The 25,208-nt window shown below is 41.8% G+C and overlaps 1 protein-coding gene across 1 annotated transcript in view; it reads right to left on the bottom strand.

Annotated features, from left to right (window-relative positions):
• LHX6 (LIM homeobox 6) overlaps positions 1-25,208 on the bottom strand; it is a 239,868-nt gene that overhangs the window by 172,226 nt on the left and 42,434 nt on the right. The window contains exon 2 of the mRNA XM_068249721.1: positions 2,117-2,296. Coding sequence (XP_068105822.1) covers positions 2,117-2,296 — 180 coding nt within the window. The remainder of the gene's footprint in view (positions 1-2,116; positions 2,297-25,208) is intronic.

The following is a 25,208-nucleotide window of genomic DNA, read 5'->3' as shown; positions in this document are numbered from 1 at the left end:
TCTCCATAAATCCATAAAGTGGAAGCTTTCTTTAACTATGCATTAAAATCTGTCCTTCAGTTCACACAAAGGACATTACGAAGCCAGCAAAAGTTTAGCTATATTGAAATGACGTGACAAAATTAGTTTATTTACCCTGCAAATCTGTCAGGGCATATAAGTATTCATCATAAATATGTCCAATGTAAATATGTTCAATGTTAATATAACAAATTGCCAGGGGATATTTCCTTCCTATGACTCTACTTAAGGTTCATGCTTTGAAATAAAATGAGATGAAAGTAGGTTTCACCTGTAACAAAGACAAAAGTTCTTCATAGTATAATTATATCACTCACTACGAACAATCTGTTATTGGTCTTAAACATAAACCTTCAAGAGAGGGTTTTGACATGTTTTTAGAATGAAGTTTATACAAGGATTTGACCATGATCCGAACACTTGAAAAATGTTGAAGTTTGCCATTTTGAAGTCTGGAGGGAATTCTCTTTTTCCAGTGATGTAAATGAGAAATGGCGCTGTTTTGGAGCAAAAAGACTTTTATTCCCCCGAAGAAGATACTGAGCCATCTGAGAGAAATGTAACCATATTTCCATCTCCCCAACTTCTCTAATAAATGTGAGACAGCAAAATTATACATTGTGACAGCAGAGTTCTCTATTTGTTTTGTTCTGTTTTAAATAAGTGCATGTTTTCATGTTGTTGTTTTTTTGTGGCCAATAAAACATATTGAAACTTTGGTAGTACCTAAAGATACATACAAAATCAAAATTAAAAATTCTCATTGAAACAAGAATGATAAAGTGATCTTATTCTTATAATAAAATGTATTATGATTACTACAGCATTGGTAAAATATCTTACATTAACACAGGTTTTATTGTCCAAAATCCTTATGCTGCATAAAGGGGAAGACGGAAAGAACCTATTATAAGTAGTATTAAATTATAAGCAATGCTTCTGGTTAGAACTTAACTGCTAGAAAGCCAAATTAATGACAGTGAGGCTCTGTGTCACTGGCTTGGAAGGAAGCACAAGGACTAGTAAGATAATCACTACTTGAACAGTAAAGGTGGCCAGTTTTACAGGCCGATTGACCTTCTGATTCGTCATGTACGTCTGATCAATGTTTTGATCGATTTAGGGTCAAAACCATTGCACGCGGATTACTGACAAATCCGATTGGCAGTTTCACTCGTACAATGGCTGAGCATTATGGAGCATTACACAGGTGGCATAGTTTTCCTCTCTCCTTCAGAGCCCTTGTCCATATCATGGACAAGGAGCTCTTCCCCATGTATGTATGTGTAAAAACCTATTCCCCATCGGAGTCGTAGCAACTTGAATGGACTGGTAATTCGGAACCCTGAATAACCCGTGCACAGGCCGCGGTCTATAGTGGTACTTTACTCAGGCACTACGTGGCTAGTACCTTGCGGCGAAAGCAAAAACTGTGAGAGGATGCGCATAAATCCTGGGGGGAAGCTTATGTGGAATCTGGGAGTCCCTAGATGTCCCGCCCTTCTAGGTAAATACTGTAGGTATGGAGGGTTAGAATTTTGACCCTATACCAATTTATTGAATAAAAGTAAAAATAAACTTTATTAGGGGAAAAAAATCTTAGAGGAGACGCATCACTATTTTGTTACATTGTTTTGTCATTGGATGGCCATTTAATCATATGCTCAGAGGCATTTATGAACACTTTTTAAATTAGTGCTTGCAAGCATAACCAATTATATATTCATCTTTTTCTTCAGATCTCATGAACACAAAGTTTTTTAATTAGATGTAGTATTGATTCTTCTACTATGCCCCAGTTTGCACCACTTGCATAATTGATTAGTGAAGTGAATATTAAGGAGGGTGATGCATGCATGTTATTTTGTTATTTTGCTGAGGTTTAAAGGTGCAGGTGCCTAATTGGTATAAGGAATTAATGGTTCATGCTATTTGGTCTTGCGTTGTGGATTGATGTATTTTGATGTATTTTGTTGCTTACTTGTTTAAATTTACATTTTAGTGAGAAAACTTTAAGACATGACATATTTAGAAAATGTCCTCTTGATCTGAAACTAAAATGCTTATTTATTACTACAGTTAATCTGTATAGTACCTTAAGCAGGTATCTGTCTAGGATTTCCAAGCCACAACTGGAGCAGATGTTCTTCCCATCAGAAGGTACAGAGGATGAGGAAGATGGTGGGGAGCACACAGATGGTGTTGATGGAGGGCTAGGAGAAGAATGGTCCTCTTTCTCTAGGTTACATGGAAGGTTCTCATCATCTGATTGGGACTAAAGAAACATAGAATACTTGTTATGACATTTCTTAGAACAAATACCAACAAAAGCATACGGTACAAAATGCTTTTTTAACAATTATTACTTATAAGACACTAAAGAACAGCAATTTCTCTAAATAGTATTTAGGTTACTGAAGCTATTCACATAGACTGCCCTGTAGTGAGAACACTTTGGTCTGTATGATGGATTTGGCCATGTTTAAATCCATCTAGTTTAAAATAAAAAAAAAGTAGGAGAAACAAAAAAAAATATGATCCACAGATATCGCATCAAAAATCTGAATTGCATGTAAAATTGCATCAACATTTTTTTCACTGTGCAATTATATTTTCCATATTTCCTTACTTGCATTCCATGATATTAGAATGGAAGAATCATTCTTCCTATACACAGAACAGTTATTAGTGACATCCCTTAAACTTAGTCTTAGCCAGCGAATGAATAGGGATGAGTTCAGAGATGTTGCAAATTTGAGCTAAAAGTTGGAGTTTGTAAATCATAGAATTCTGACATCTAAATTCTGAAAGGTAAACGAAATTATATTCGCGTAATACACGTTTTTTTCTTTTTTTGCACAAATAGTGAAAAATGTCTACTAAGCATGCTCAAGAAACACGCATGCAAAAATTCATATCTTCAGAATAAATAACAACTCCGTAATGCAAACTCAGAATCCACGAAATTCGTAATGTGGTTGGAATTCAATACAAAGTTGCAGAATTTTAGCAGATTCAGATTTGAAAGACACTTCCGATCATCCCTACCAATAAAAGCCAAATAAGAATGTTTCAAGATTTTATGGGCCTGATCCAATACACATTTTCTCCTAGGAGATAGCTTTTCATCTTCTGTTTAACTAGTTAAAGCGTATCCGAGATGGAAAACTAACTATAACAAGTAACTTGTCTATATATCTCATTTAAAGTTTAGATAGTTTACACAGCAAATCTAGCTGCAAACAGCTTCAATAGAATATGATTATTTCTTCCTGTGATACAATGACAGCAGCCATGTTGTTTGTAAACATTACACAGAGGCAGGCTTATCTGCATCTTGAGCACTCAGCCTGTGAAAAAAGCTAATCCCCCCTCTCCTCCTCCCTCCTCCCCTCTGCCTCTGAAATCTCTGGCTAGTAATACCTCTCCCTCCTCCTGCCCAGACTGAGCCCTTGCTACTGTCTGAAAATGCCTTTGCTCTTTGAAAACCTGTGGGTGTGGCTTGTTTAGTTTATAGGGAATTAGAGTATAAAAACAAAAACAAAAAGTATTTGGCTTGAGGATTGCCCTATAAACAATAGGAACATAACACAATTATGCAATGAGTAAAAGTTCATCTCGGATCCACTTTAATGTTCTTTAGATAATATATCTACTCCCCCGGAAATTTCATCTTAGCTCCAGGGGCGGAGATATACATATCTTGCCGCAATCACCAATGCGCATGGCCCTGCATACGGTCCTGCGCACGTTCACACTGCCGCCCATTAGTACGTAGAAGATCAGTGAATGAGAATACAGTTCCCATTCAATGATCAGTCTATGCTTATATATATTGTGGGGAATCCCTTTTTTTCTTAGTTTTGGTTGTTAACATCTGCATTAATGAGATACCATGGTCATTGATAAAACAAAAGTTAAAACATACACACATTACTTCCTGTTAGCATACTAACAGTATACAGATAGATAATATGGGGGAAATCCAGTGGCCAAATAGCAAAATTATACTTACATACATTACAATAAAAAATACATAAACTACTCTTACCTCCCCTCCCATAATTAAAAAAATAAAACACTTTTATAAAAAAGTGACATTTAAAAAAAAAACCACAAAAATAGTTACCTTAGGGACTTTTTTAAAATATGTATGTCATGAGGGTATATTACTGTTTTGTTTTGTTTTTGTTGCAAATATGGGCTTGTAATTAGTGACGGACGCAAAACAGAAAAAATACACCTACACAATAAAATATTGTCGCTGTAAATTGTACCAGGGACATACTTTAAACGTTGTAATAATCAGTACAAATGGGTAAATAAAATGTGTGGGTTTAATCCACAGTAGCACATTTTATTTTAAAACTATAATGGTCAAAAACTGAGAAATAATGATTTTTTTTCCATTTTTTTCTTATAATTCCCATTAAAATAATTTAGAATAAAACAAATCTTAGCAAAATGTAACATCCAAAGAAAGCCTAATTGGTGGGGAAAAAATTAAGATATAGGTCATTTTGTTGTGATAAGCAGTGATAAAGTTATTGGCGAATGAAAGTGAAGAGTGTTGAAATTTGAAAATTGCTCTGGTACATAAGGGTGAAAAACCCTCAGAGGTGAACTGGTTAAAATAACTTTTGCACTCTGCAATTGCAAAAGTACCAAAAAGTAAATAAAAAAGTACTGTCAAAATTATTCTGAGTATTTTCTTGCATGCTGGTGACATTTTATTGAAGATAAGATGTAAAATATCACCAAAGAGAAAATTGGATTGGGCCTAATGAGTTCTACTTAGTTCTTGCAGCAATAAGCAATGAACATTTACAACATTCTTGCTCACAATCACATTTTAAGTAATTGTAATACAATAGCCTCAGTTCACTAAGCTTATCTCCTGTCTTTAATAACGTTTCTAGAGTTATCACTATGGTGATGAGGCATGTAGTATTCAGGAAACATTTTACCTCAGGCAAACCGAAAGTTAACTCTTCTGTCTTTAAGTTAACTCTTCAATCCTTAAAATAACTTCAGAATTCTAAAGTTAAAGACAGGTTGTTAATTAACTGCATGTGAAAATAACTACAGAGGGGGTAACTTAACTACAGAGGAGTTAACCTAAGGAATGAAGAGATAAGATAACTCTCTTAAAGGGATACTGTAGGGGGGTCAGGGGAAAATGAGTTGAACTTACCCGGGGCTTCTAACGGTCCCCCGCAGACATCCTGTGTTGGCGCAGCCACTCACCGATGCTCCGGCCCCGCCTCCGGTTCACTTCTGCAATTTCAGACTTTAAAGAGAACCCGAGGTGTGTTTAAATAATGTTATCTGCATAAAGAGGCTGGTTCTGCCTATACAGCCCAGCCTCTGTTGCTATCCCAAACCCCCCTAAGGTCCCCCTGCACTCTGCAATCCCTCATAAATCACAGCCCTGCTGTGCGGGCTGTGTTTACATCTGTAGTGTCAGTCTCAGCTGCTCCCCCGCCTCCTGCATAGCTCCGGTCCCTGCCCCTGTCCCTTCCCTCCAATCAGCAGGGAGGGAAAGGACGCAGGCGGGGACTGGAGTTCTGCAGGAGGCGGGGAGAGCAGCAGACTGACACTATAGAGATAAACACAGCCTGCTCTGACAAGCTGTGTGTCAGCAGCGTGGCTGTGATTTTATGAGGGATTGCAGAGTGCAGGGGGACCTTAGGGGGGTTTGGGATAGCAACAGAGGCTGGGCTGTTTAGGCAGATCCAGCCTCTGTATGCAGATAACATTCTTCAAACCCACCTCGGGTTCTCTTTAAAGTCTGAAAACCACTGCACCTGCGTTGCAGTGTCCTCGATCCCGCTGATGTCATCAAGAGCGCACAGCGCAGGCCCAGTATAGTCTGTGTCTGCGCAGTACACTCCTGGTGACATCAGCGGGAGCGAGGACACGGGCGTGCAGGCGCAGTGGTTTTCTGACTTTAAAGAGAGTCTGAAGCGAGAATAAATCTCGCTTCAGTCCTCATAGATAGCAGGGGCACGTGTGCCCCTGCTAAACCGCCGCTATCCCGCGGCTTAACGGGGGTCCCTTCACCCCCAAATCCCCTCGTTTCAGCGGGGGAGCGCTTCCTGGTTGGGGCAGGGCTAACCGCCGCAGCCCTGCCCCACGCGCATCTGTCAGCGCGTATCTCCGCCTCTCCCCCACCCCTCTCAGTCTTCCTTCACTGAGAGGGGCGGGGGAGAGGCGGCGATGCGCCGCTGATAGATGCGACTGGAGGCAGGGCTGCAGCGGTTAGCCCTGCCTCCAGGAGCGACCAAGTCTGCGACCAAGTGTCGCAGTGGGGGGTTTGGGGGTGAAGGGACCCCCGTTTAGCCCCTGCTATCTATGAGCTCTGAAGCGAGATTTATTCTCGCTTCAGAGTCTCTTTAAAGTCAGAAATTCCAAAAGTGAACTGGAGGCGGGGCCGGAACATCGGTGAGTGGCTGCGCCAACACAGGATGTCTGCGGGGGACCATTAGAAGCCCCGGGTAAGTTCAGCTCATTTTCCCCCGACCCCCCTACAGTATCCCTTTAAGGCCCATACACACGTCTGATTTTTGCGACTGACGGGTCGTTTGAACATCCCATCGTTCAGTCAATCGCCCGCCAAATCGGGCGTGTGTACAGACTGTCGTTCGCGTGATAAGACTGAGTTTGAGCGATCTGCCGGGCGGATCGCTCAAACTCAGTCTTATCACGCGAACGACAGTCTGTACACACGCCCGATTTGGCGGGTGAACGACGGGACGTTAAACGACCCGTCGTTCGCAAAAATCAGACGTGTGTATGGGCCTTTACTGTGTGGTGGTACATTTTCTCTTGCCTCATTAACTCCAGCATGATCTTAGTGAATTGAGGCCAGTGTGTGTGTAACTGTAGGCCATGTAAGCACATTTATCCTTAAAAGTTTTAAAATATTACTATTTAATTCCAAATATATATTGTTCAAGGATTGTTTTTTCAAATATCTACAAGGAATGGATATATAACTTGATATAGAAGTATATGTTTGATTTTTTTTTCTTTTTTGGTGTTTATTTTTTTTTTGTAATTTTGTTTATTTTCAATAGGATTTCCTTAAAAGTGTGCAAATGGCACACATATGTTGAAATGTAAAGGTGCAGACCCTTAGGGCACCAAACACAGCTATAAAACAGTGACATGTTTTCAGAATCTCATTCCAGTGATTGACACAGCTGTTGGTTAAAAATAACACACTCAAAAGTGCTTAAATAAACTTACGGTTAAATATGATAAAAATAAAATACAAAAAGGACAAACATGTCTAGTAGCCATGGCTGTGAACTAAACATTTATGTGCATCTTAGGAAACAGAATAAAACATTAGTCTCAGTCCCAATGAAGAAAATAGTGTTTCATTACAAATGAATCTCAAAACCCTAGTACAGGTATATATCTCATAATTGTATTGCATCAAACTGTAATACTATAAATATGTGTACTGTATTTATAATTTTATTTTTGCTGGCTCCAAGTTGTCAATATTGACTAGCGAATGCAATAATGTACACAGCCTGCATCCTACTTTCCCTCTCTCCCTCCCCTTTTAAAGAACAATCGAGGTGACATGTGACATGATGAGCTAGACATGTGCCATACACAAAATAACTAGACAAAGACAAGACAAATAACATTTATATTACACTTTTCTCCTGGCGGACTCAAAGCGCCAGAGCTGCAGCCACTAGGACGCGCTCTATAGGCAGTAGCAGTCTTAGGGAGACTTGCCTAAGGTTTCCTACTGAATAGGTGCTGGCTTACTGAACAGGCAGAGCCAAGATTTGAACCGTGGTCTCCTGCGTCAGAAAGAGTTACACATCAGGTATGCAAGTGACAGTTTCTGTCCTGGTCAGACTGGGTCAGACTATAGAATAACCCTCACTGATAAGTAATTACAGCCATAAAACACTTTCCTGCCAGTACATGGTTTCTGAGAGCAGGGAAGAGATAAAAAGGGTCAATAATTCATAGATTTGAGCTTCATTGAAGGTGTCATTGAGCAGAGAATGAAACAGTAAAAACCTAAAAACTAGATTTAAATATAAAATAAAACTGTGGGATATCTTTAAAAAAAAGTCATTTTTAGGAGGATATATACAATTGTTTTTCTCATCAGTTTATTTTCACCTCACATGTCCTTTAAAGGAAACTCCATCCATTGGCTGTCCATAGCCAAGGAGACATGGCTGTGGTGGGGATCGCTGGGGACTGCTCAGTCAAACTTCTGGCTATGACGGCAGAAATCAGGAAGATGGAGAGCAGTGTGCAGTGCATCGGTCCCTTCATTGGTCTCACACACCAGAACAGTTTAACTTTTTGAAAAACTTTCTAGGTTAACTAAACGAGCTATACATTATTATTATTTTGGACTTATATAGCACAAGCATCTTCTGTGGTACAATACAATAGAGAATACACAGTACATGCAGTTGCAAGACAATGGGTTACAGATAAATGACAATTGGACAAGTTAGCAATGGCACTGGCAAAGGGGGCTGGTGTATGCAAAAAGTGTGGTAGCTATATAAAGAAGGGAGGAAGAATGGCCACAAGAAGGTTGGCCAAGGAGGGGGAAATGTTTTAAGGCCAGTTCATAATAGGTGCACAGAGCAGTAATAATAAAATAAAATTCTGCTCTGTAAATATAGTGAATGTTACCATTACAGTACATATCATCGAGAAGTAGCACAGGTGTTTGCCCAATTTTTGTTTGGAAAGGATCAATTTATTGCTGGTGATTGATGGTATAAGGGCTTTACAAACAGAAGGAATTTTCTAACTCAAAACATGCAGTATTTCAAATTGAACTGTTAGAATAATACAATCTTTCTCTAACAACCTGCCCCTTCCCTTTCTCCTTCCCCATGCCACTTCTATCCTTTTTGGTATTTTAGCAGTTTTATTTTTCACTTATACTATCTCTGTCGAGACATGTAAAAATAGCGCCTGTTAAAAAGGGCGCCCCATTCATCCTAATGGAAACCTTTTCTGTATTGGCTGTGTAATATGGGTGCCACGTACATATAAACAAAAAATATTGCTTTTAACCTTTCCTGGCAGTACAAATTTACGTCCAGCAGGTGGTGCTGCGGCCCTGACTGGACGTAAACTCTACGTTGCATTGATCGCGCGTCCCCGCCATTACCGCAGATCTCGCCTCTCTGTCCCCGCTGCAATTCGCTCGCCCTGCCGTCTCTATGACAGCAGAGCCCTGTGGGCCGGTCAGGAGCCGTTTTCATTGGCTCCTGGCCCTGTTATCACTGTAAGCCAATCCCATTGGCTTACATTGATAGACAGGGTCAGAAGCCAATTAAACCGGCTCCTGACCGGCGCACAGCGCTCTGCCGTCATAGAGATGGCAGAGAGAGGAGCCTGCGGCGGGGACAGAACGACGTGACCGGCGGATTTTTGCGGGGATTCGTCGGGAAGTGACGTTAGTTACCCGCTAGGTGTAGTTGCCCAACGGGGGTTAAGGTAAGTAGCCCAACAGGGGGGTTAAGATTAGGTCCTCACCAGGAAGGGCGGGATTAAAGTTAGGCACCACCAGGGGGAGTTCTGTTTGAGAGTAGAGAGAGGTGGTTAATACTGTATTACCAATATTTTACTATATGAATGAAGTAGTAGAATATCTGTAAATAAACCAATGTTTTATCGCTTTTCCTGGTGCCCATTTTACTAGATGCAAAAATAGAGGTAGTGGGGAATAATAGGACATGTGTCTTAATAATGATATTTTATGGCACTTCCGGTGCCCATTTTACTAGCTGATAAATTAAGATAAGGGCTATATCTAGTGCCCTTTATAACATGTACACATCTCTGTTCTTTTTCAGTAATACGTTATACTGACTCTCACTGCCAAACTCGGATGATTCAAGTGCTGAGTGCTGCTCCTGTGTTGCTGTTGTTCAACACTGCATGAAAATCAGCACTTAAGGCGGACCTGAACTCAGAGCGTTCTATCTGCTCTAAAATATACACAACAGCATAATAAGCCTTTAACCACTTGCCGACCGCGCACTCATAACGCGCGTCGGCAAAGTGGTAGCTGCAGGACCAGCGACGCACAACTGCGTCGCCGGCTGCAGGCTAATTAATCAGGAAACAGCCGCTCGCGCGAGCGGCTGCTTCCTGTCAATTCACGGCGGGGGGCTCCGTGAATAGCCTGCGGGCCGCCGATCGCGGCTTGCAGGCTAAATGTAAGCACAAGCGGAAATAATCCGCTTTGTTTACATTTTTACAACGCTGCTAACAGTAGCAGCGTTGTACTAGATCAGCGATCCCCGGCCAATCAGCGGCCGGGGATCGCTGTCACATGACAGGCAGGAGCCTGTTAGAGGCTGCACAGGACAGATCCGTTCCTGTGCAGCCTCCGATCTCTGGGGAAGGGAGGGAGGGAGGAGAGGGGGAATCGTGCTGTGGAGGGGGCTTTGAGGTGCCCCCCCCCACCAGCCACACGCAGGCAGGAGCGATCAGACCCCCCCAGCACATCATCCCCCTAGTGGGGAATAAAGGCGGGAGATCTGGTCGCTCTGCCTGGTATTTGATCTGTGCTGGGGGCTGTAGAGCCCACCCAGCACAGATCTTAGAAATCAGTGCTGGTCCTTAGGGGGGGGGGGGGGGGTAAAGGCTGAGTCCTGAAGTGGTTAAACAAATTCATTTCTTTTTTACAGCCAATACAAATCCTAAAATAAATCTGCACAGTTTCTACTTCCTGATTCATGGAAGCAGACACATTGTTTACAGCCTGTGCTTTCAAATGGGCTTATCTGTCATAGGCAGTCATGTGACACAGGGGAGGTATCAAATTACAACTAGTGATTAGACACAAACAAGGGGGAAATACACTGGCTAAACTCTTTGAATTCATACAGGGTGAATTTCTGTTATGCTTTCCTTGTGTCCTGTGCAAGAGTTCAGGTCCACTTTAAAGGGAATATCCAGGCAGCTTAAAAAAAAAATGCCGGCGCAGTACACTCCTGTAATGCTGGGGGGTCATACTTTCTGACTATTCAGCACAACAAGGCTAGAAGCTGGATAATGGAAGAGGCTGCACAGGCTGCCCAGAACAACTGCAGCTCTGGGCTTCTGATAAGACGCAATGGCAGCGCAGTGCGATGCTGCGCTGCCCTTGCGGTAGCAAACATTCAGACAGATACTAGACAGACTGGAGTGAGGTAGCCAATAGCAACCACAGTAATGGCTACCTCGCAAGGACAGGACTAGGAAGACAGAATCGTCAGGCAATAGCAGAGTCAACAAGGCAGGCAAGAGCAGGAACACAGATAAATATACAATAGATATGATTTCCTAGTAAATTACAATTTACAGCTATCAATGAAACTACAAACAACTGACTAACATATGTATATATATCGGTGATGAACCAATATATAACATAAGCAAGGAAGACTGGCTAGGATGTGGAGCAATACAGCGAACAAGACTAGGCAATACAGAATCTCTATACTAGAAGGAGTACGTACGGTATATATGTACCCGTGGGAACTATATAACGTAGCTCCACAGGATAACTGAACTAAGACAAGGAATATATTTTACAATATCAAGGGACCCAGTAACAGCTTAGACAGAGCTGAAACTATGATGGGCGGAGCACGCTTGCAGGAAGCAACCCTTTATAATGAGGTCCTCCAAAGAGAGCAGAGATGCAAATTTCCACACAGGTGAATGGTAATCAGTCACAAGCCGACAGCCAGAAAAGGCAGACAAAACTATGCAACCTGCATGAACGTAACTACAACTCAGCAGCAACAGACAATGTATGACTTTATAACAGCATCCCAAGCTGCCATGAACTGCATAGCGGTTGCAAATGGAATCAACACTCAGTGTGAATGCAACCCCTATGCAAGCGAATGCATGTAAAGAAATCAGAACTGCTTGGCTGCAGTACATGCTGCAGAAGTGTGACAGTGACTCACTGCAAATGCACAACCGAATGCAGACCGACAAGCCCGGAACTGTCCGTTTGCGGCTCCACCTGTAATGGACAGAACACACCACAGGAGGAATCCTAACAACTACACACCATGTGCGAGTGATTGACAGCGGCACTTGCACAGGGGCAGTAGAGGACAACCTCGCGAGGTTGACCTCTACACCAGCGGGGACCCCAGGCCGGTGGCTGGGAGCGGAGCTGCTGTGAGGCACATGTAGGCTGCAAGGGGCTGGAAGTCCCGAGTAAGTAAATGTAATTTTTTTTAGCTGCCTGGACATTCCCTTTAAAGAGACTCCGTAACAAAAATTGCATCCTGTTTTTTATCATCCTACAAGTTCCAAAAGCTATTCTAATGTGTTCTGGCTTACTGCAGCACTTTCTACTATCACAGTCTCTGTAATAAATCAATGTATCTTTCCTTTGTCAGACTTGTCAGCCTGTGTCTGGAAGGCTGCCAAGTTCTTCAGTGTTGTGGTTCTGCTACGCACTCCCCCCTCAGGGGGGAAAGAAACACACAAATGATCTCTTGAGATTCAAAAGGAAGGCTGTATACAGCCTGCTTGTGTATGGATGTATTTTCTATGTGTGGACATACTGTACATCAACCTACTTCCTGTTTTGGTGGCCATTTTGTTTGTTTATAAACAAACTTTTTAAAACTGTTTTTAACCACTTTTAATACGGCGAGGAGGGGCGAAATTGTGACAGAGGGTAATAGGAGATGTCCCCTAATGCACTGGTATGTTTACTTTTGTGCGATTTTAACAATACAGATTCTCTTTAATTCATTAAAAATCAGAAAATGAAAACTTGTAAGCAAACTTGAGAAATAATAACACAATGCAAGCAGTGCTTTTAATGTGTAACTTGTGGTATTAAGGGATTGTTCAAGAAATATGTTATCCTCAAACACTTTGTATAGTCTTTTAAGACTGTGAACACTATCAATTATTCAAATGCATCGGAAATGCAGCACATTTGGGACATGTGTTCAGGATACCAGCCACCAACTAAATTCAAAGCAATCATGGCTGTGTATAGAAAAATTGTAATCAAGCTAAAAAGCAAAATGTCCATGTATACATGACCCAAAGTAGTAATTTCTTATGGCAAAAATCCAAATTTCAATTGACAAAGACAATCAATAATTATAAAACAGTCATCCAAATTAAGCATAGCATCACATATATAGTTATTCTTTGCAAAAGTCAGGAAAAATCTGAACCACTTGTGAAAACTTCATATTATAAATATATTATAAATGTACGGTGCAGAGCGACGGGAGCGTCAGTGCCAGAAAAACCTGGCATGCAGGGGCGGCCACTGTGTAAGTGCTTGGGAGCCTATTGGCTCTAGTGGCGGACGTCGGATGTGCACACATCTCTCAGGGGAACAAGGCAGTAGTGCCGTGGTGCTGAAGGACAGCTCCACAGCACAAATACTTTGCTTCACATCTCTCACCATTTCTCTGGACACAGGAACATCACTCAGGCAAATAGCTAGTATTCACCTGAGGTATACTTTACTCTCGGACATTGCTCAGGTGAAGCTGGAAATTTAATTTGCTGGTAAATCTTGAGTGATGTGAGGTGATAAGAAGTTTGCATGTGTTTATTTTCTTATTACCTCAAATTGCATACCGCCCATGGTGCATTATCCTACTGGAAGAAGCCATCAGAAGACAGGGACACTGTGGTCATAAAGGGATGGACAAGATCAGCAACAATAGTGTGGCAAGAAAATGCAAAATGCAGGTCTAAAGATGCTAACACATGTCTTCCACATGTGGGACCCCCTGAGCTCCCTGTTGGTCTGCCCCCATAGTGCCGTACCATAACACCCCCCCTTCCCCGCAGCTGAGCCGTCCACCCCCAGCCCTGTATAAAGCTGCGTACACACGCACTACCGGCGGCAACGACGGGTCCGCCGGACTCTCCCGCTGTATGAACAGATACTGGTGCTGTACTGTATGTGATATCCAGTATATAACAGTATATAGGCGATTGACTGGTTGGATTGGTCAACTCTCCCTTGTTGGATTGGTCAGCTCTCCTTGTCTGCCTGTTTATCAGAGCGGTATAAAGAATAGATTTCCCTGTACACATAAAACACGCCTCTTTCACCCTTCTGGCCCAGCCTTGTATACTATTTACCTCCTTCTCTGCCTCTCAGATCTCGCACATGTGCGTCTGCGCCGCTTCACTACAGTCCTCAGCAGCAAGATCTGAGAGTCAGTAACAGGATACACTGGCGTATCCAGACCGGGGTTCTGGGTGTATGGAACACCCCCCTGAGACTCCTGTCCCTTTAAAAAAAATTCCCTGAAATCGCTGAAGCGGGCGAGCTGGTAAAGGCTTGCCTCCTGCAGGGATTGTGGAAAAAACTCAGCTCTTTCACTATTGTAAAGACTGCATGTAGACAGCTACAAAAGGTATTTCACAGGTTGAAAAGTTTTGACAGTCTCTAAACTCCAGGAGGGCTGCCTGCAGCTTGTGTGAGAGGCTTTTTTGGATTTGGCTGGCAGGGACAGGAGACACATGCAAGTAGCCTGTATGATGGGGGACTGCAATACAGATACTCTCTCTGCATTCTCTCTGCATTCACTATTGTTTTCCTCCTTCCCCTAGTGCTGGCTGGAAGGGAGGCAATCTCCCCCCAGGCAGCCTTTCATTCAGAGATTTGTGTCTGGTGTATTCAGGTGAAACACTAGGCTAGCTGATAAAAGTGCAATTAGAGGGCAGGCAAGCTGGTAAATATACACAGCATGATGCAGAGCTTGCCTGGAGGGTCCGTGGGCAAACATCTGTCTGGTCTCTCCTCATTGTTATAATGACTGCATGTGTGGATAAGGTGTTAAACAAGGTGAAAAGTTTTTGACAGTCCCAAGACTCCAGGAGGGCTGCTTTCTGCAATACAGATAAGCTCTCTGCTCCATCTCAGGCTATTCTCAGTCTCTCTCCACTCCTCCTCTTACTGGGCTAATGCACGCCAAAATCACAATAGCAATTGCTAGCAATTAGTGAGTGCAATTTTGTGAAGTGATTTTCAGAGCGATTTCTGAATGAATTGCTCAAAAAAATGCTACATGCAATATACCTGCGATTTTGAAAAAAATCACAACGCTGCTGTGAGAACACCCTCATAGGGTAACATTAGCCAAGCGCTTTTCAAATCACTGTCGATTTGAAAAACGCTCAGAAGCCCTCTTGGTGTGCACCAGCCCTCCCCCATTCACCTTTGTTTCCCTCTTTCCCTAGTGCTGGGTGTTTGTGTCTTCTTGTCATACAGGAAAGCTAAATAAAAGTGCAATCCTGGTGAGGCAAATTATTATTATTTAGTATTTATATAGCGCCGCCATCTTCTGCAGATGCATATAACCCTGCATCATATGGCTATCGCTTGCGCTATGTGACACTGTGGCATATTCCACTGAATTGTCCAAACTAAGTCTATCTCCTGTTCCTCTCTCGGGGAGTTGTTCCATCGCTGTCCCCCGTTCAAATTTGCTGCTACCAGAAGCCCTCAGAAACACTCGTGTCCTTGAGTACTTCCAAAGACAGGCAGCCCCGTAATACGCCAGCGCACTTTTGTGCATGGGCAGTATGGAGCCACCTGTCTTCGGAAGCACTCGAGGACATAAGTGCTTCCGGACCTTTCAGGAATCCCCCCCTTAAAAATCCTGCGTTTGCCCCTAGGATAGGGCGTATCACCCAGCATCAATGATGCCCGGCGTATAAGACGACCCCTGACTTTTCAGAATATTTTCAAGTGTTCAAAAGTAGTCTTATACGCCAGAATATACAGTATCCAGAATCTAGATTATGATTCAATCCTGGACGAACAGATTTTGTGAAAGGTATTATTTATATGAGGGTCTTAATGTTGTCTATAGATAAGACTTTACTTCCCCAATTTCTGGCTATGCGAAGTTTTGCTGTGCTGACGATATTTTGAATCAGCTTATGCTGTGAGTATGTAACAGCCCCCAATTTGCCCAGGATAAGACCATCAGGAGTAAGAGCAAAACTTTTGCCAAGCACCTGGTTTATCAAAGAGACCATCGCTTGCCACTATTTTTGAACAAACTGACACTCCCATCATATGTGGACTATTGTGCCTGTCATTATTGCGCACCTAATGCAATACAGGGATTATTGTGGGGAGATCTTGTGTAGCCTGTGTGGGGGTTATATATGCTCTGTGTAGAACTTTCAGTTAAGTTTTGATAGCTGCTTAGTAGGTGCGCTCTGCTTACTCAGGGTAGCACAAACTTTACTCCATTTTGCGGGGGACATCACTATGCCCAGGTCTTTTTCCTATTCTAGCATACATTTTAATTTAACTTCTTGATTTCATAAAGGAAGTTGTTTATTATGCACTGACATTACTCCTCTAGCTATGGCCTCGAACACACTAAGGACATTGCATTGAGCTGTGCACTTTGCTAGATACAGCTTTTTCTATTGATTCTAATGTATGACGTTTAAATCTATATGCTTTGTTACTGTCCGTTTGAGAAGCATGGAGTTGCATGCATTTCTATGTGTTGCGCTATGAAGTCTACAGCAATGCAAGTGAATGTGTGAGCTTTTTTTGCACATAGAAGCGCATAGCATGTGCTTTGAAGATGTGTTTTTTACCCCTAATTATAAAAAAAAAAAAATAATGAAAACAAATCTTTATTGACAACTGCTACATCAAATAAGCAAAACATGCTGAACAAAAAAAAGCATTCAAGCGTTTAGACGCTGATAAAATGCATGGGTCCACTTAAAAAAGCGCATTGCAGTGCACTATGAAATGCTTATCATTGCATGTGTTTTTTATCATGTGCTTAAATACCGTATATACTCGAGTATAAGCCAACCAGAGTATAAGCCGACCACCCAACTTTTACCTTAAAAAACTGGAAAAATGTTTGCCCGAGTATAAGCCGGGGGTGGCAAAAGCCACAACCACAACACCACTCACAGCCATGGACAGCCACAAGCATATATTAGAAAAGCAGCATAAATTCAGCAGATTGCAATAATAAACCAGAACATAGCCTACAATGGAGATGAACATGCAAAGAACTCCTGTTGCAAAGTTTAAGCAGGCATAACGATAAAGCAAGAAATGCAGATCCACATAGTCATGTATGTAAAACTTGATATAGGAATGCAAGGATTCTCACCACTCAGTAGACACTGTCCCTGTATGCCTTCCAAGGCTACAACTCGAGATGAGGTTAGCTGGGACCTCCCATGGAAATGTCAAGTGTGTAGTCTCCCTCAGATGATGCACCACTGTGCATATAGTGGGGGTTACTCAAAGAGTAGTGACTTGAGTATAAGCCGAGACCCTCACTTTTGCGCCACTTTTTTGGCCCCAAAAATTAGGCTTATACTCAAGTATATACAGTACATTTCTGAATGCACCCAATGTGAACGAGGCCTAAGGGATAATTTTGAAGGGGGTAATTTGAGTGTTTTTGCCACATATTTTATGCACGATTGAAAAGATATTTCCTAAACCCCTTAGGCCTCGTTTACATTGTGTTCCGTTCGCGTGACCATTAGCGCTGGACGGTTTTTGACACGTCTTTTTTTTTTATTATTCCTGGCGCTTGGGTGGACGATTCATATTTGTGCAAATCGTTTTTCTAAGCGTTTTTCCCGAGCGGTTTTGTAATTCACTCCCTGACACAAGTCAGGAAGTGAACTCTTTGAACCAGAAAAGAATATATACAATGTATTTATTCTTAAAAACGCAAACGCGATCACTGCACAAATCCATTTTGTGAGCGTTTTGCATTTTTCCCATACCTTCCATTAAGGGGGAACCGCCTCAAAAATGGCCCATGCAGCACTTCTCTGAGCGGAAACGAACCGCTCAGATGTGAACTCATAGAGACAGTGCTTGTAGAGGGGACAAAATCTGGTGTATTACCATAGACTTGTGACGTAAATATATTGGAGTGATAAAGTTATACTCACAAAGTTGGGTTGCAGCACGAGGCAAGCACTCTAAAATTGCAAGTGGGGAAATGTCGTCCCCACTCGGCCCTTTAATATGTTGGGTGAAGGTCGCAGCTCCTTAAAAGACCACCTGAGGTGGCAGATGGTCCCCTGATAGGGGGCCGTATGTCAATAGCATAGTAGTAGGAGGTGCCCAGGTAGCTCTGAAATGTAAATAATTGATCACTAAAAGTATATGTAGCTCTATACAATCCGCACTATAACATAAAAAAGTAGGGTTCTACCTTACAGATTCAGTAGGCCTTAGTAGTGGTAAAAGAACATTTATTGGACACTTTCTAAAAATGACTAGTCATAGAGATGACATTGCACAAGTGTTTTTAGGGCAACTTTGAAAATCGCCCACACTTGAAAAAAAGGGCAAAAATGCCCTTAGTGTGAACGAGCCCTAAAGGTTTATAAAATGTCAGAGCTAAAGCTCATCTCTAAAATTAGTAAATATGGCCAATGAGATGCTAATTTTCCATCTCACATGCAAATTTAATTCAAATTGTTTGCAGCTTGTAACTGGGCCAATCAAGACTGTCAGGAAACAATTGAATTTTGATTGGCTTACTTCTAATCTGCATACAATTTGCATGCAAGCCAGTATTTATGAGCAACCAAATGAAGTACTGTTACCAAGACTGCAAATAAGTGAAATCTAAATTTACTATTAATTTTAGAAATGTGTATCTGGCTGAACAGTAAATTAAACTGCAAAACAAGTTGCGTAGTACCAGCTTCATTTATAGCAATTGTATGATAAACATAGAAAAACATTTTTGAGACCATAACTAAGCTTAATACATAGGACATTATGTATAAGCAGTCTGGTATGCCTCCCCAGCATTATATCAAAGTCAACTAACTCAGGCACATGGCTTAAGGAGCAAAGTGAGCTTGGAAAGGATTTTAATAAACTGGCTGCTTTGCGCATACACGTCAGCAATCACTTTCACTAATGATCCCAGCATTGAAAGGAAAAAAAAGTGGAGGTTAACAAATAATAGCCCACCCGCGGCTGCAGATGGACTTGAAGCAACACAGAGTGTGCCAGAAGTAATTCCTTTTCTTACAGCGTCAATATCAGCACCACCTGCAAGCACTCAGCCACTGCCCCTGCTGGTAACCTGCATTAATGACAATTGCAACATTCACATTTCCATTTCATGGTTATGGTTCAAACCATTTAAAGGTCATGATATTATGAAACGGATAGCGATTTCAGAACGAGAGGCCTGGTAACACTGTCTGGGAAGAGGACAGCATAGGAAAGTGTGTATAAATATAACACTATAGTACAGACTAAGTTTTATCATGCTTATGCTTTAAATTCATCTTATTAAGAAGCAATCCAGGAGCAAATGCTGAATTGTTAGCATGCAAAATAATTTATTGTTATTATTAAAAGATACGCATATTTCTACCAGCTAAAAAAACACTTCATTCTTAGAATGCCACATATTAATCTTTAGTAGGAGAATAAATGAATATGGGCCAGAGAATCATATCCTATTCGCTTTTCTCCTGAGTTTTTTTAAGAAGATATTTTTTTATCTTATCTGAATTTTTTTTTTCAGTACTAAGTGCTAAAAAGTAGCTAAAAATGTAATAATATATACATTTTAGGTAATTTTCTGCTTGGTGGGAGCTTTAAAAGTATTCTATTAACAACAAGCTTTGATCTATGTACTTTGAGAAAACTCCAGAGTAAAGTTAAAAGGATATGGTGTGCAAGTGTGCTGGCTGGCCGAGCTGTCACTTCTCCCTTATCCGCCATAGGTAGCTACAGCCGGTGCCCCTTCTTATTAGGTAGTCAGAGGTACCCTCAGTATTAAGTAGCTAGTGGTGCCCCTGACTGAAGGGAGATCTTGTCAGTGGAAAGCCGAGAGCCGAGTGAGTGTGCTCTGCTCAGGACTCTGCACAGGGAAGGAGAGAGGCACAAAGGTAGGAGAGTGGGCTGCCTTTCCACTATTGGGCGCCTGTAGGCACGCGCCTACAGTGCCTTATGGTACATGCGGCCATGCTTTGATGGCATTATAGCATCAGGGCCCATATACAATTTCCTTTTTCTCCTTAGTTTTCTACGTGATATTTTCAAACTTGTCCATAAAACGCCTTTTAAACCAACAGCAAGAAAACACTCAAAATAATTTTGACCTATTTTTTGTACTTTTTCCATTGTAAAGTGCTAAAAAGTTATTATAAATTGAAGATGAAAAATTATCTCCTAGGAGAAAATGCAACAAAAAAAGTGAATTGCATATGGGCCCTGGGCTGTTATCCATTAAGAAACTCGATCGCATTTATTTCTATTTCTATGGTTGCTGTATAACCGCTGTTGAAAAGCAAATAAAAGCTGAAATTCATCACAGAAGGGTCAAGTCCAGATTGGATTGCATGTGTATTTCCACTACCACCATTCTGCCACAATCTGACGGGAGTATGGCACAATTGCACAGTGCATTTGCATTTGTGATTTCTGATGGCAGAAAAAAAAGGGTAGAAAAATATTTTGAATTGCTGAGGCTGGGTTCACAGTGGTCAGTTGCATAACTCACCCATTATAATGTCTGTGAACCTCAATGGAGACTGGCCATAGACTTTAATAGAAAGCATGCATGCAGCGAGTTAGAATAACGTGATCTGGTACTGTGAACAGGCCCAGAGAATTGTATGGGCAGTGAGTTGACTTGCAGAATTATTCTGCAACGCAACTGACCATGTGAACAGGGCCATAGTGATGGAAAAATCGCATATTGGCTCGTTTGCTATGCGATTTTCCTGCACTCATATATATACACTGTATAGCTCTATATACACTGTATAGCTCAAGTGCACAAAAAATACAACAGGCACGACGATTGCAGTAAAAATCATGTCGCAAACGCAGACCACTTATGGAAACATCTATGCATGGTTTCCATGAGATCAAAGTATACTTAAGGGGCCCATACACTGATCGATTTCAGCCATGGATCGATTTTATGGAATGATCGATCGATCAGAAATCGATTCTATCAAATTCCCAAATTGATCGATTTGCAGACGATTTTGATCGATTTCATCTATCTGACAGGATGGAAAATCTAGATCGATGTGCTGCTGGCAGCAGATCGATGGCCCATAGAGTTGCATTGGATCTAATGGTCCAATAATTCATTTAGATCGATTTCCAATAGATTTCAATCTGAAATCTATTGGCAATCTGTTCCTAGTCTGTGGCACACATCAGATAGATTCCTGTCAGATTCGACTTGACATAAATCTGATGGTCGAATCTGCTGCAAATCTATAAGTGTAGGGCCACCTTTAGCCTTTTTACATAAACAGCCCTTATGGAATTATAGCAATGGACTACTGACAGCTTATTGGTATACTTATGATGCCCATACACGGTAAAAGAAAAAATAAGTTAGATTTTCCTGTTTATTTGACCAAAATGATCGAATTGAATGAAAGTCGAAAATAATCTTTTTTTCCATCAAGAAAAACAAACAACTATACAATTTTTTTCAATAAAAATTAAATCAGACATGTTGGAAAAATCTATCTATATATATATATATACCATTTGCCTGACTCTCATGCTAATCCTGTGTTTCTAATACTTTTAGCCACAGACCCTCAACAAGCATGCAGATCAGGTGCTCTGACTGAAGTCAGACTGGATTAGCTGCATGCCTGTTTCAGCTGTGGGATCCAGATACTACTGTAGCACATTGATCAGCAGGAGAGTCAGGCAACTGGTAGGCCTGGTGCATACCAAAAACCGCTAGCAGATCCGCAAAATGCTAGCAGATTTTGAAATGCTTTTTCTTCTTTTTCTGTAGCGTTTCAGCTAGCGTTTTGCGGTTTTGTGTAGCGGTTTTGGTGTAGTAGATTTCATATATTGTTATAGTAAAGCTGTTACTGAACAGCTTCTGTAACAAAAACGCCGGCAAAACCGCCCTGAACTGCCGTTTTTCAGAGCGGTTTGCTTTTTTCTTACACTTAACATTGAGGCAGAAACGCATCCGCAATCCAAAAAATGCCTCACCCCGGGAGTATGTGTTTCTGCAAAACGCCTCCCGTTCTGGTGTGCACCAGCCCATTGAAATACATTAACCAAGCGTATCCGCAGCCGCAAGTGGATCGCAAAACGCAGCCGAACCTCTCTGGTGTGCACTAGGTCGTATTGTGTAAAATGAAACATCCATATCCCTCTCAGTTTAGGTTCCCTTTAAGGACATATTTTCTTTTTCAATGTAATCAGTAGTTACCCAGACAGGATTTCCCTAGCCAATTGAGAGCATTTTTAATCAGAGCAAGGGCCCATTCACACTAGCAATAGCACAATGTCAATTATATTGCAATGATCTCACTGCGGTTATCGCTAAATGCAAAATGTGCAACATGCAACATTTTTTCGCATTTTCTGAGCAATCGCAATTGCAATGTATTTCAATCGCAACCTCTCAAATATTGCAAAAATGTACAGTGATTTTTTTCCCGCCGCAATTATCACAAAAAAAAAAATCACTGCGGCAAAATGCTAGCGATAATTAATCGTGTTTTGTGATGGCAAGTGTGAATGAGGCCTAAGAGTCCCTCTCCCCCCCCCCCCCCCCCCCACACACACACACACTCTCTGAATAGTAATGATCACACATATTTAGGTTGTGCTTATGATGGCCCTTCATGAGAAAACTAGATGGTTGTTATATGGTCTTTAATAACTTTGCATAGTATTGCAGTACAATCATCTATACACACTCAACAAAATAATGAGCAGCATAAAGCACAAATCTATAGGACGGGTTCAGTGTCTTAACCCAGTAATGCACAGCCCTGTGTGTTTCAAGTGTTAGTTCATAGATATCATTAAAGGACAACTCCAGCGAAAAAAGTAAGCAGTTAAGACCTGACAGAACCAACAGGTTTTGGACTAGTCCAACTCCTCATGGGGGATTCTTAAAGGACCACTGTCACGAAAAAATTCTAACATGTAAAACAAACAAAGTATGTTTCTTCCAGAGTAAAATGAGCCATAAATTACTTTTCTCCTATGTTCCTATCACTTACAGTAGGTAGCCTACCTGCTCGCTGCACAGTTTTTGGCATTTGGACAGAGTTTCAAAAGCATTTAGTGAATGGCAGTTGCTCTGTCTAACTGCCAAAAAACTGTACAGTGAGCAGGGAGGCTGGCCAGCATCCTCTATAATAAAACCCATGTGTCCCTGTGTGTGCCTGTCTCTCTGTAGCTGGGTCCGTGCTTTTTGCTACTGCACATGTGCGCAGCACGGACCCAGACAGCCGTTGAGACAGGACGGGGCCAGTGAGCTGGGCCGGCGTGTGCGCACGTGTTTGCCGGGTGCGCGTGCATGGACACTGTTAAAAAATAGACCTAGAGCCCGTTTTAAAATGGGCTTGGGTCTACTAGTCATTATATAAATCCTTTGCAGGGAATGTCTTTATAAAGAAGAAAATCTTTGCTGTGAATCCCCCATGAGGAGATGGGCTAGTCCAAAACCTGTCAGTTCTGTCAGATTTCTTCTACCTACTATAAGTGACAGCAACATAGGAGAAAAGTAATTTATGGCTAATTCTGGAAGAAACGTACTTATTTGTATTTGTTTACATGTATTTTAAATTTTACAATTTTTGCGATAGCGTGCCTTTATAGATGATCCAGTGGCGTAGCAATAGTGGTTGCAGAGGTAGCGACCGCATCGGGCCCTTGGGTCAGAGGGGCCCCGGGGGACACTCCCCTCAAGCACAATATTAGCTCTCTATTGGCCCTGTGTTGGTAATAATCACTTCTATAGAAGCTTTGAATAGTAGTAATCATAAATAAACTGTTTCCCATCCCCTACTTGCACCTCTGACACTGTGGTTGTCCTTGGCAGGTTTTGGTGCTCTGTATCAATGGTTATGTATAGAGTGCTTGGGGGGCCCCATGTAAAACTTGCACCGGGACCCATAGCTCCTTAGCTAAGCCACTGGGGTGATCAGATAATTCTCGGGAAGTGAAAAAAGATCAGAAGTGATATATCGTAATACATCGTTCACTACACCATCAACTAACCAATCTTTGCTCACTATCACAACCGACAAGAAAATCCAATGGGACGACTGTTTAGTCCTTTGATATGGTCATTTTTATAGCTCCTGCACAAGTAAAAAACATTCTTTATGTATTGCCATATTAACAGATAGCCATGGCTCCAGCAATGTTGGTCATTCAACAGGAAGACATGGTAGTTCAAAGTAGCCAAAACTAAGGAGTCATAGTTAATAAAATGTAATGTGCCAGCAAATTGGAGCATGCTAAATGGGTCCACATAGCCTGGCTGTTATGTAATCTTTCAAAGCTGCATTCTAGCTTATCCAATGTCTAAACACAATACATATACAGTATAATGTTTTGAATTAATCAATGGCAATACTTATATGCTGCCCTTAAGTTGTCACTGCACAGTGACATCCTTTTTTCACCATATCCTATTCCCTAGGTATGTAATCAAGGTTTAGGAGAAGCCTTGCAAATAAACCTGTTAATATTCTCTCTGATGACTCAGATAACCAAGTACCATTTTTGGCCGCAGGGGATTATGCTGGACATTTAAAGAGAACCCGAGGTGGGATTATATTATGCTAGTGGGGCACAGAGGCTGGTTGTGCACAGTAACACCAGCCTCTGTTGCCCCATGGTGTGCCTCAAACTCAAAGCGTGTCACCAGCACAATGTTTATCTAAACGCTGTCTGTCAGCGTCGCTCCTCCGCCTCCTCCGTATCGGCGCTACCCGCCGCGTCACTTCCCTTCAATCAGCGGGAGGGAAGGGACACAGGCGGGTAGCGCCGATAAGGAGGAGGCGGGTCAGCGGCGCTGACAGACAGCGCTTAGGTAAACATTGTCGCCAGCACTGCGGGGGTATAGCGGCACGCAGGGGGGTCTTTGAGGCACACCATGGGGCAACAGAGGCTGGTGTTCGTGTGCACAACCAGCCTCTGTGCCCCACTAGCATAATATAATCCCACCTCGGGTTCTCTTTAACTTTTACATTGCCTAGCACTCTTTTTGACTTTAAAAACAAAATAAACCCTAAGAATCCACATTGGAAGAGGTTAGTGCTGTCACATTAATAACATTTACTGTACATGACAACTACATAGGAAGGAAGTAATTTTCAGTGCATTTTGTGTCAGGACA

This window comes from Hyperolius riggenbachi, chromosome 8 (assembly GCF_040937935.1).
Source record: "Hyperolius riggenbachi isolate aHypRig1 chromosome 8, aHypRig1.pri, whole genome shotgun sequence".
Taxonomy (NCBI): domain Eukaryota; kingdom Metazoa; phylum Chordata; class Amphibia; order Anura; family Hyperoliidae; genus Hyperolius; species Hyperolius riggenbachi.
Note: the sequence above shows the minus strand (reverse complement) of the source record. Positions and strands in the feature narration are given on the sequence as shown.